At 50.6% G+C, this 12,700-nt stretch overlaps 4 protein-coding genes across 4 annotated transcripts; all 4 read left to right on the top strand.

Moving 5' to 3' along the window:
- Window positions 1-1,151: 1,151 nt before the first annotated feature.
- KY384_000461 (uncharacterized protein) lies at window positions 1,152-4,068 on the top strand (the record flags this gene model as incomplete). Its single annotated transcript, XM_044808997.1, has 4 exons — window positions 1,152-1,503; window positions 1,564-1,776; window positions 1,830-2,143; window positions 2,191-4,068. The coding sequence occupies 4 exons, from the start codon at window positions 1,152-1,154 to the stop codon at window positions 4,066-4,068; spliced, it is 2,757 nt and encodes a 918-aa protein (XP_044664984.1).
- Window positions 4,069-4,764: 696 nt separating this feature from the next.
- KY384_000460 (uncharacterized protein) lies at window positions 4,765-9,491 on the top strand (the record flags this gene model as incomplete). The annotated part of the gene is made up of 4 exons (XM_044808996.1): window positions 4,765-5,150; window positions 5,201-5,236; window positions 5,282-6,049; window positions 6,107-9,491. The coding sequence occupies 4 exons, from the start codon at window positions 4,765-4,767 to the stop codon at window positions 9,489-9,491; spliced, it is 4,575 nt and encodes a 1,524-aa protein (XP_044664983.1).
- Window positions 9,492-10,056: 565 nt separating this feature from the next.
- On the top strand, window positions 10,057-10,644 carry KY384_000459 (uncharacterized protein; the record flags this gene model as incomplete). The annotated part of the gene is made up of 1 exon (XM_044808995.1): window positions 10,057-10,644. The coding sequence occupies one exon, from the start codon at window positions 10,057-10,059 to the stop codon at window positions 10,642-10,644; it is 588 nt and encodes a 195-aa protein (XP_044664982.1).
- A 12-nt stretch (window positions 10,645-10,656) lies between these two features.
- On the top strand, window positions 10,657-11,835 carry KY384_000458 (uncharacterized protein; the record flags this gene model as incomplete). Its single annotated transcript, XM_044808994.1, has 1 exon — window positions 10,657-11,835. The coding sequence occupies one exon, from the start codon at window positions 10,657-10,659 to the stop codon at window positions 11,833-11,835; it is 1,179 nt and encodes a 392-aa protein (XP_044664981.1).
- Window positions 11,836-12,700: the final 865 nt, after the last annotated feature.

The following is a 12,700-nucleotide window of genomic DNA, read 5'->3' as shown; positions in this document are numbered from 1 at the left end:
CTGTTCTTGTCCCTTGGCCCTAGTCCCTGTCCTGTCCTGCCCTGCCCTGCCCTGCCCTGCCCTGTTCTTGAATCAGTTGAACAATAATACTCCTCATCAAGTTCGCAAGAAAGTCGGTCGATAGCGCTTTCCGTTCTCGGAGGAAGCACTAACGACCCGGATGCCAAATTCGTTCTTTTTTTTCTCTTTTTTTCTACCTCCACGACTGCATATGCAAGGTCCAAACAACGGTTCGTTTCAGCCCTTTCTCCAGTCTGGGATCCCGTAACGACGAATGATAGGTATTGTACAGCATCACTAGCTCTCGCAGGTCGGAAGCTCACGTCATCTCACGCACCTCCTTCACGTGGCACAGGGAGCCTTGAATCCAGAGTCCCTGTCCTCTACCTTGATCACCGTTTCAACCTTCAAGCTAGAGCATTCAAGCCCACAGCCCACAGCCCACTACCAAATTAGCAGCAGATGATCAGTCTGGAGAATCACTCACAGAGCATGGCAGACCTGGATGTCATGGATGCCGGCGTCGTGGAAGGTTCCAAGAATAATGCAGAGAACAATCTAGAAGGCGATCCCATCTTCAACCAAGTCCCTAGTTGGTCGAGCTAGCCTTGCGGCCTCTAAACGATCTGAACGACGGGACCTCGACCTAAACCTACTTTCTTGGACAAGGGACCGGTCTATCAGGACTAGTCACCTACCCATGGCTGCATCGCTGCCAAAACGAGCGCTGTCTGAAAATCTCGCACGGGAAGCACGTGGCGACGTAATTCCTGGTGTCTGCTCTTCTGCTCACCTTCCGGGCAACTGAGCAGTTTAGCCTGCATCGAGGGAAGTGTCTGTGCGTGCTTATTGGTACATCCCATCATGCAACCCTCTGAAACTTCACAGAACCTTGGGATGGAGAAACACATGGCATCCAGAAGCTGCCTCCCAACTGCCCGTCTTTGTCACTGCTGCTCGGCCTCAGTCCGGCTTCTGTTCGCTTTTCCAATTGCCATTGTTGGATTGCCCCCTAGATTGTACCTCGAAACGACAGACCCTGTCGCCATGTCGTGGTGTGCATCGTTCACTTACGCTGCCCTCTCGTTCATATCCTGTCGCTCCCCTTCCATCCCTTCTTTTCTCTTTCTAGAGTCAAAAAATCATCCGACATGACCTCCACATCCTCACCCTCCTCCGAGACAGCATTCGCTCAAGCGTGCGATCTTTGTCGCCGCATGAAGATTAAATGTGACCGAAAAGACAATGAATGCGTTCACTGTCTGACCACGGGGTCCGAATGCGTCTTTGCACTGATAGAGAGAAAGCAGCCAAAGGTCAAGAGACCCGAGCAATTATCGGTAATGGAGGAGCGGATTGCAAGGATGGAAGCCATCATTATGTCATCGGGGCTGGATAGACGGTACCGAGAGCCGACGCCTGATAACGCTGATGATGAAGAGCTGGCCGACAAGTTTTCCTCATTGGTTTTCGATGGGAGCGGGAAGAATGCTAGGTACATCAGTACGTCTCATCGAAATGAGGTGCTCAAGGTGATGCTCAAGGCTCACAGAGACTGACCAGGCCCAGCCTCCAACTATTCTCTGCTCTCACCACCAGGAATTCGATGGATCACACAGAAGGTCGGCTCAAAGGATCTTGAGACCGTCATGGCAGAGCCATCACTCGATGATCTAGCAACATGGCGAGACTTTAAAGCAGAATTATATCAGCCTCTGCCTGACAAAGAGCGAGAGCCTTTGCCAAACATTGACACAGCGATTGAATATGTCGAGTGTAGGTCTATTTCGCATGACCAATTACTCCAGCCGTTGATTGACAATTGAAAGGTTTCTTCGCCGATTTCAACACAGTCCATCCACTTTTCAATCGAACAATATTCAACTCTTATCTCTACTCGCAATATTCTGCCCAACCGTCAGAAGATGTTGCGTGGTATGCTGCCTTCAATGTTGTGCTGGCTATTGGAACCATGCAGCAGCAGATGCGAGTTCTAAAGGCAAATGATCTCGGTCCGATTCTAAATCATCGCAATCGACTTTTTACAACAGCCTGGAGATACTTTCGCAACGCCAGTAGTCTTTTCATCGACTTGACCTTTCAATACCCCAACGTTGTATCCGTTCAAGCCATGTTGGGAATGGTAAAACTCCGACTCTCTTTTCATTACCAGCCTAACTCTTGCCACAGGCCTTCATGCTGCAAACCCTTCCTGAGCCCCAGCCTTCTTACACTATGATTGCAGCAGCATGCCAGTTGTCTCAGCGCCTTGGCCTACATACCCCGATACGCCAAAAAGCCGTCTCTCTCGAAGAGCTTGAACAACGTCAAAATCTATTCTGGATCGCCTATTCACTAGACAAAATTGCCTGTCTTCGTTCTGGCTGTCCTCCTACTTTACATGATGAAGATATAGGCGTACGGCTTCCAGGATCTATCTCTTCCTCTCTATCGCCTTCGCCTACGTCCTCTCCTCGAGAACCTTCGATCTCACTCTTCCGTATCCGGTGTGAGCTCAGCTTAATCGAAGGCCGCGTCTATAGCGAACTCTACAGTGCGCGGTCACGATTGCGCTCATCCACAGACAGACTAGCAGCTATAGCACAGCTAGACAAGGAGATTGAAAGCTTGAAGAATCGCACTCCCAAGGAATATTGCCTCCAAAACGAGATGTCTTGCGATAATGATTTTATCGACACGGTGCTAGTGCTCAATTTCGCCTATTACGAGTGCCTCCAAACAATACACCGCGCGAGCCCGTTCTACAGATCATGGTACAATGAAGACAGCCAGCTCTCTCCTCCACCAAAATGTCCAGAAGGCCTCAATCCGAGAGTCTTCTCATCAACAGTGATCTGTTTGGATGCTGCTAGGAGCTCGATCAATCTTCTCCGCTATTGTACCCTACCTCGTCGCATTCACGACGGCCCGAGGCCTGGCGGTGAGCGAAACAAACCTCTGATGTGGAACACTCTTCACGATGTACTCAGCGCTACACTCTCCCTCTTTGTCAATTTGCTACAGAACATCGAAGACGAGAATGCAGAGAGGGACGTACAGCTCATACGTATCGTGGCAGATTTCTTGGGCACCTACCATACTCACCATCAAAGCCGTTCCACAGCTAACACGGAAAATGATGCACACTTCGCGGCAGCCAATCGTACCATCCTCATCTTTCAAACGCTCGTCAAGACGGCTACTACATATATCGAGAAAAACAAGCCGAGGAAGCCGACGAAGAAGAAGAGGGGAAGAGACCCTGCCCCAACCCCGTCGCAAGCAACGACCAGCTCAAATGTCCCCAGCCGACATGCGTCTTTGAACCAGAAACAAAGGCCAATACGCAAAGCCTCCGCCTCAGTATCCCTCTCCTCCCCCTCCAGATCAACAACCGAGAGCCCTCATTCGTCTGGCCTGCCCCCTTCTCGCTCTTCTTCACGAGCATACACTCCTGCGTCCCAGCACAGCGTTTTCGACACCTTCATCCCCCTCTCGGCTGCAAGCATGATCGCTCAGCCTATGACAACCACTGCACCTGGCGACCCCTCCTCCTCCGCGTTCCCAGACATGTCTCAAGTGAACACACCTTATGACATGAGTCACGATTGGCAAAGTTCGCAATCGATAGGACCGGGACTGGAGATGGGGGCGGGGATGGGAATGGGAATGGGAATAGGGATATCGATGCCGCAGCATATGCTAATTCCATCCGCTGGTGCTATCGAGCATGCGGATTTGAGCATGGAGGTTCCATTGATGATGCCGGGTCATGTCCAGGGTTATCCTGATATGCAAGCTGCGAATATAGGGGCGCCGGGCCAGGCGCAGGGGCTTGGCATCGCTGGGCTGCAGGGTCAGGTAGTGTGGGGTATGGATGGGTCGGAGATGGGGGGTTGGTATGCTGGTGCGGGGGTGGGTGCTGAGGTTGGGGTTGGGGGTGAGATAGGTGAGATAGCTGGGGGATTCGGGTCGGAGAATCCGGGACCGCAGCCGCAGGAATGGTGGGATGATGGACATGAAGGGGTAAGAAGGGGGAGGACGGAGCGGTATCAAGACGATGGGTGAGGTGGTTGTTGGGATATCTGAACTTCAAATTCGAATGATATGTGTGGTCTGGTATCTTCATACATGGATAGATGAAACAGCTGCATCGTATCATACCTCTCTCAAGGTATTCCGCCTTGCCAACGGGTGAGGCTTTAGGCGTAGGGCGTCAATTTATTGCACACGCGTACTTCTGGCCAAACGTAGCTCATTTACATACGAAGGGTCCGAAGGGTTTCTAAGACAACAACATGTCTCCCTCGGATCGCATGAACCGGGGCTGAACGATGGGGCTTTCACCCCTTCCTGCGTCGAAAGCGTGACGTGGAGAGATTTGATCTCCTGCCATAATGCGCGATGATGACGGGCAATCTTCATGGCGCTGGCTCGAATGATCGTGCATCGTTGGTGCACTGAACACCTGCATTCAGCACTGCATATCGGCGGACGTGGTGTCTATTTTCTTACAGGGATCTTGGGCGGCCCTCTGAGCCCAGTTTCTGTTCTTAAGGAGCCCTCTTTGGGTGCTTTTACAGGCGCATCGGACTGGTAGCTTAGGGTTTGAGGAAAAAGACACCACGCCAGACGATGGGATATCAGGATTACTAAGCAGCGCGAGATGTTTCACTTCTGGCTAGGGGCTGAAGCACAGCCTCAAAGGATTTTGCACAGTTCCCAATCATCCGCAACAAACATTCCTGCCATTTTCAGCCATCAATGGCAGAAGCTCTAGCCGTCTCTTCCGCAATCGCGAGTCTTGTGACAATCGTCGGCCAAGTGTCCAAGCTTAGCTATGGCTTTCTCTCCGATGTCAGGAACGCATCGAAGTCGCAGAAGATGTTCCTCCGAGAGGTTTCGGCCCTTACTGAGGTGTTCTTGCGAATGGAGGGAGCCCTTGATGTGGAGCAGCTTGATTTATTGAGACCATCATCGGGTTTGAGGACAGCGCTGGAGGACTGCCAAGGCTTGCTTCTGTCGCTCAGGAGGTCGCTGGAGAAGGCTACTGAAGCAGAGAGCCGTGTTGCGAGGTTCAAGTCTTCTGTGCGGTGGCCGTTTGATGAGAAGGAGGTGAAGGGGACGGTCGAAAGGCTTAGGAGATATAGGTTGGTTCTGGCAATGCTATCGATGATGCTGCGAGCTAATGTTTTCTAAGGGATGTGATGGTCGCTTCGATGGCGACTGATACGCTGTAAGTTTACGTAACGTGGACTGAGACGCTGCTTAACATCTATAGTACCGTCTCGATCGCCACACATAGGAAAGTGAACAGTCTGGCACGAGACAGGAATCACGAAGAAATCACCAAATGGCTGGAGAATCCTGACCCACCTCGATCATTCACTGCCCTCTACGAGTCTGCTTGCCCTGGAACCGGTCACTGGTTACTGCGTCATACAGTGTTTTCTGACTGGCGTGATGGCTCCGAACCATTTTTGTGGTGCTATGGTCATCCTGGCGTTGGTAAGACGATCTTATCCTCCATAGCTCTACATGATCTACACGACGTCATTCGTGATGAGCGCATAATACTGCACCATTTCTGCGACAGCTCTCAGCGTAGGACGACGAAAATCTTGCTGCAGAGTCTCCTCCAACAGGTTCTTCGCCAAGGCAATTCGATTCAAACAAACCTTTTAAAGCAGTACCGTACGGAAGTACGCGACCCTTCAATCAAGGAGTTGACAAAAATCCTGTCTGATGTCGTTGATGTTTCTAAATACATATACCTTGTGGTAGATGCGCTGGATGAATTTGAGGACCGCAAGACCTTATTGCCGATTCTCCATCAGCTTGCTAGGGTAGGAATACGGGTCTTTATCACATCAAGAGATATACCTGACATCAGAAATGCACTTCCAGCAGCAACTAAGTTACATATACAATCTTCTCGCGCGGATCTTGAACTTTATGTCCGAAGTCGGCTTGCGGAAAATGACGAGTTTGACAGTATGATTGATGACACTGGTATAGTCTCGGCTGTCATAGACCAAGCAGATGGGAGGTAGGTGATCGAATCCGATCACTGTCTTAATTTCTTGTTTTTACTAAGTGTTCCTAGATTCCTGCTTGCACGCCTCTTGATGGATCATCTTCTCAGCTGTACGACTGTCAAGCAGGTGAAGCAAGCTCTGATTTCAATGCCTGTCAACTTGGCGGATGCTTACGAATCGACTTTCGAGAGACTGCTCAAACAATCTCCGAACAAAGCCAAATTAGCTACTGACGTTATCGGCTGGGTAACTCATGCTGAAAGACATCTTCAAATCGAAGAGCTTCGACATGCCCTCGCCGTTGAAGAAGACGTCGACATGATTGATCAAGATAATCTCACAATGATGAGAACAATATTGCAAGTCTCTATTGGATTGCTATGCATTGATGTGGAGACTAACACTGTTCGAATGATACATCATACCGCCTATGAGTATTTCCGACAACAAGAAGAGCATTTTCTCGACATGCATGTTGAGATAGCCAAGACTTGCTTGACATACTTAGGATATCGGCCAAATAGGGATGGGGCATGTAACGGTGTTGAGGAACTTCGAGACCGCTTCATTATCATGCCTTTCCTAAGTTACGCAGCTCAGCAGTGGGGCTATCATGCGCGTCAAGCTCAAGAAGCATTGAGCTACCCAATTTTACAAAGTGTCAGAAACGACGCTATTCGCGCGAGCTCGTTTCAGGCGCTACAATATCGTGATCTCAAGGATTCTGAGCTGGCCACCGCATTCTTCAACTCTCTACCGAAACAGCTAGAACCGCTACATGTTGCAGCATACTGGAATCTTGATATGATTGGAGAGGCATTTCTTCATTCTGGACAAGATCCTAACATTTTAGATGAACAGGAGTGGTCTCCACTGCATTGGGCTTGCTCTCGCGGCTCGGACGAGATGGTAGAAGTTCTCTTGAAAAAGGGTGCAGCCGTCGACGCCCTTGACCAGTTTCAATGGACTCCACTGTTCTGGGCCTCAATCAAGGGCTACGACTCCATCCTGAGAAGTCTGCTTCGAGCGAAAGCAAACTGCCTCTTGACCGACATGAATGGCTGGACTGTATTACAATGGGCAGCATCCAAGGGAAACGGCACGACCATTCAAATACTCTTGAGTCACTATGCAGAGCTCAGGGCAAGCCAAAAACTGACCAAGGTCTGGGTGAGAGACGTCACGGTGAATGAGGCCAAAACGCTTGGCCGCCTGCAACCTCACGAAAGCCGTAACACATCACCCCTTGAAATAGCTGCAGGAAAGGCAGATTCTGACACCTTCGACACCATTCTTCAAGACCTCGCCAACAGAGGAATCAATGGAAGTTTCAACGGCCTGTGGGAGCAGAAAGGCTGGGATGATCCTCGGGTATCGGTACCATGGCGAGTCATGACGAAATCAGATAATTTTGATCGTAAAGGCCTGAAGAGATGGCAAATATATAAAACAGAGGGTGAACCAGACGAATGGAAACTAAAACTGTTACATGGCGCTATTAGAGACGGCAAGCCTGTCGTGGTGCGGCTCTTGATAGAACTGGGAGTGGATCTACATAGATCTCGCCAAGAAAGAACGCCTTTGGAGCATGCTGCAATGAAAGAGGATCCAGAGATGACGAGAATACTTTTGGCAAATGGAGCGCAATTACGCACTGAAACGATGGAGGGGTACAATACACAATCCGCTTTGCACCTTGCTGTTGCTCATGGCTTCGATCGTACTGTTGAAGCGCTCATTCAAGGAGACGTTGACATCAATATAAGGAACGAGCATGAAGAGACGCCATTATTGCTGGCTTGTCAGCTGAGCAATCGGAAGGACAATGATCTCGCAGATCAAGCCTTACCTTTGACGTTGGTGAAGCTGCTGGTAAAGAATGGCGCTGATATTGGCGCTGTGGACTATAGGGGTCGGTCTGCCCTCCATCTTGCAGTCAAAACTCCAAATTATCAAATTATCAAATATCTTCTGGCGAACAATCTCGATGCAGGAGTGGTTGACGAGAGTGGCTATACGGCTTTCCAATTATTTTGCCAAGAATCGGGGAGGTACCATTTTCCAGCTGATAGTGGAGATGTAGAGATTCTGGATCTTCTGCTCGCTCACGCACCTCCTGGAACGGAGAATGTTGCAGGTCCACAGCAAAAAGAAGAGGATGAGGGTCTTGAGACACCCCTCGCCATGACTCTCAGATGCGAGAATTGGCTTATTTTCCACCTCTTGTTGGCAAGAAAAGCGGTGTTTCACACAACGCGGCCGCTTTTTGACATGTTACGCCGCTCAGCATGGGTTTGGGCAATGCAACCAAAGGCTGTCAGATTATTGCTGGATTTCGGCGCGGACCCCACAGACAGCAGTGACGCCTTCAGCCAAACACCATTGGGGCACACAGCGCTAGAGGGTTTAGTGGACCAGAGATCCAAGTCTGAATCAATGTTTGAAGATTTCAAGGCTATATTTGACATGTATGTGGATCATGGACTCGACGTTAACGCTATTGATAGCCGAGGAGAAAACCTCCTTCACGTGGTGGCGATGAAAGCACTGGAAGACCACCAGTCAGAACTTACTCAATACTTCCTCGATCTAGGTGTCGATCCATACCAGATGACTTACGAGCCCTCCAAGGTTTGGGATGCGTTTCTCCTCGCGGCCATTCATGAGCGACATCAAGTCCTTCGCGTTCTCTTCGCGCATGCCGCCAAATTACCAAAACCGGACCACTGGCTTCGTATTCCCTCTGACATCGACATCGCTCAAGCGCCTAATGACACTCTTATTGATGTAACTTACACATCAGTATCCAATGCCAAACTTCTCGAATCTCTAGACAAAGACAGTTTCACCCCGCTCCGAAAAGCAGTGTCCCTTAAAAGGTCGACCGTAGTCTCCCCTCTCCTCTCGCATTCGGCAGACTTCCACATCGTCGATCAATCTAGATGGACGCTGCTTCACCACGCCGCTCACGGCAATGATCTTGACACAGTCAGAGTGCTTCTGACGGCCGGCTTGTCACCCAATGCACAAACCAGCCTTTGGCAAAATCAATACAACAGGCCATCTCTTCTCTACGAGCGAAACGCCTGGACCGGCACCGCCCTACACCTTGCCACCATGAACGGAAACTTCGAGATGGTGTCCCTATTGCTCGAGCACGGCGCCGATGTCCACGCGGACTCGGGCGCAAGAGGTCACCGTGGTGGTCATGGGCCCAAAGCACTGAATATTGCGGTTGATACAGATGTCTATTACGGGAGTCGTGTGAATCTGAGTGAGAGCATGTTGAGGATTGCGCAGACTTTGGTGGAGCATGGTGCGGATGTCAATGGTGTTGCTGAGCATTTGAGTCGAGAAAATGTGTGCAAGTTCGAGGGCTTTGAGGAATTGTGGGAGAAGCTCAGGAGGGGCATTGGGGAGGGGAAAGGCCAGAGCTTTATGTCTGATTCTTAGGGAAGTTGCTGGACATGAGTTCGAGGTCAGGGGATATAGCTCTGGACTTCAGATGCGGCGCCCACTTTGCAATGGGCTTTGGGATGCTGACAGCTCACCCTCTACTTACCTGCTGAATGAAACCAGCGTAGGCATATCTTGGGCAGTCATTAGGTATGAAGAGATCATTAGGCATGCTTTGATTGGTGCAGACCCGAATGCTCAGAATCAGCCACAGGAGACTACACCTGCACAGCTTAGACCCTCGCTCGCACGCTAATACGAGTTCGATAAAATAGGGTACAGCAGATGATGTGGTTTAAACCCAAAGAAATTCAAGCGCGGCCGCCTCTCGAAGCCATCTTTGCTAAAGGGTCCATCTCTAGACTCATGTCAGCATAGTCACATCCCATCTTGGCTGTTCTAGGGAAGTTGCAGCCTGTTCTGACAGCGGCCTCGACCCTCTCCTACGCGGGGAGCCTATATTTGGTGGGCAGATCGATATTTTCGTTCAAGATGCCTCGACCTCTCGAAGCCTTGTCTCCCCTCAGCTCTCGCCTCGAGATTGTTGGATACATTGATCGCAATGAAAACTCCGGCGAAGAGTCATCTACTCAACACGGAGGTCGCAATCGGAAACGAAGCTCGGCAACAAGGCATTTACGATGTGGAGACTTTCCGAGATACGCTACCCAAAGGACATTTTGGACCTTTCGTTGCAGTAGTTCTATTGGCTTTGGTGTTCTCATTTCTCATCGCCCTCCTCAGGGTTGCAGTGCCCATAAAACATCCTGGCTCACTTTCGAATACTGAGCGAGCTCTGTACGTCACGGGGACAACCATTCTGGCCAGCTGCATAGCTACGTACGTCGGCCGCGAAATAAAGCTTCTATGGACACGTATAATACTCCGCCGGTCCTCTGATGGGATTGGCTATCCCTCCCGCGAAGATATCGCTGAAATGAGGACACTCCTTGGCCTAGGCACATTGCCTGAACAATTTCGTTTCTGGTCTACTACTGGCGCGCTACTTATGATCGGTCTTCTCACAACAGCAATGGTCGCCGGTGTTACTCCCTATGTAGACCAAGTAAACCAAAGGGCATGGAGTGTTCTGTTTACAAACGGGGTTGAGCCTTGTTTCTATGCAAGCGACAATGCTTCAAACGATTGATTCAGCTGGAAAATGGCCAGTGGCTCATATCTGAACTATAACAGTACCTACAGAATCTATGGTGAGGGTTCATGTTATATACATAATGTGCCAGACTTGTTTTCTCCAACAGCTCGTCGACCTTCGGAGTATGCATACGTCGCAGGAGGAGTGCCTGTGTCTCGATCGGCTGTGGGCATTCCTTTCAAACAAGACAGCGGTAACAATGGATTCACCAATGCCTTTGGAGTTTATAGCCAGGGTCAAGTGAATGCCGATATCTACGATTACGATTATGACGACGCTGCACTGGACTTATTCCAATCCGCGACAATATGCGCTCCAGTGGTCAAAAGCAATCCCGTGCATTGCCGTCGCTCAGGCAATCTCTCCGTCACTAAAGAAGGAATCAACGCCACGGCAGACGGCTGCTCCGTCTCCTCTCCTATTTTCTCGGTCGATCCAACGACAAGTCCCGCCAGTTCCATTGGCGTCTGCACCGACGGCGACCAAATCGGCAAAGCGACAATCGTTATCGGTTCCGTTCACGATCACGCTTTCAAGCTGGCCGAAGTCATGCGCGATATCTTGACCGCTCCTATCGCTGCATGGCAAATACCCAACTATATCGTCGCCTGCTCGATTGACATGACGGACTCCATTGACTTTCGAACCGTCAAATATGCCCGCGTCTCGCCGGGTACGTATCTCGACGGCCAGGGCTACTCATTCGAGCTCCACAGCGATACCAACGCGAGTTGCCTGCCTCTCCAAGGAGACGAGCCCTTGACGCTTGAAACGCTTCGCACGGACGGGACACTCGCTCACGGCGCCGCTGCTTCCCACCTTTTGCTCGCTGAGAACATCTATCGAGATGGCTGGTGGCACAATCTGTATTTGTTGGCTGTTTCCCGCGTCACAACAGACGAGCACCTCCCTAACATCTCTAACCTAGTCTTCGACAACTCTGTTAATGGGCTGGAAGATACGCTTGGTGTCGTCAGTGCGGCGGCGCTGAGCATGTATTGGTCGAGGATTTACGGCGGCGAAGATAATTGGACATATTGGGGGAGCGGCTCTGCTGAATTCTCTGGGATACGAGTTGGGCCGGGTGAGGCTTGGGCTGTCGTCTATGTTCTACCGGAGGTGTTTGCTATTGGATTGCTTGTTTATCTACTTTGGAAGAGACGAGGTATCAATTCGATCATATAATAATGGCTTCGACTCATATGGGCTTGATTATCGCCACCTTCCTATGACATTCGCCACGAGATCTACGACCAGCTATCGTTGTCTTATCTCATGGATATGAAAGCCAATAGTTCTGAGATGCAATTACAAAAACGCTCGCAGAAGTGTTGCACCGCAGAATCGCCACACCAGAAATGGCAGCCACGACCAGACTGGTGCTTGTAACCATGCGAAACGACCAACCTAATCCCAACGAACTCGCCTGCTCCTTCGCATCTCAATACTTCGATGAAGTCGAATAGGATCTCAACTCTCCGAAGGCCATGACAAATTGGGCAGCCTCGCGATCTATCAATCCACCCACCAATATGATCGCATCGTGCCGACTCGCCAGATATTTCACGACTGCTTTCTCACTCTACCATATCTAGGACTCAGGGAGTGCGCAGATCAAGGAGCACCCGTAGGGCTTCCTCTACCTTCAGAGACGGACATGAGCAGCAATAGCAGGAACATGATGACGACGCGCTGCGCTTACTTCGCCAGAGGAGCCCATACATTGGTGGCGGAAGTGTTGTGTATTCACCTGCGGGGGCTTGCAGCGGCTTCCCAGGCTGAGTCTACCCCTGGGCACCTACTTATGGGGCTCTTATTGGAGCCTCCAGGCAGGCGGCTTAGGGTCTGATGAAGAGGATACCACGCCAGGCTATGGAATAGATGGAGAAAGAACTTCATACACGAACGAACGAGTGAAGGGAGAGGGGACTGCGAGAGGCTGATGAAAGGACTGACAGAGTAGGATGGTGAAAGTGGTGATTCCTACATGAGCTCACGGCAAGTGTCTCTGGGATAGGGGATCCCGTCTCGGACTTCGTCGAGGGCCACG

Source organism: Bacidia gigantensis (assembly GCF_019456465.1).
Source record: "Bacidia gigantensis strain McMullin 20006 chromosome Unknown contig_74, whole genome shotgun sequence".
Lineage (NCBI taxonomy): Eukaryota > Fungi > Ascomycota > Lecanoromycetes > Lecanorales > Ramalinaceae > Bacidia > Bacidia gigantensis.
Note: the sequence above shows the minus strand (reverse complement) of the source record. Positions and strands in the feature narration are given on the sequence as shown.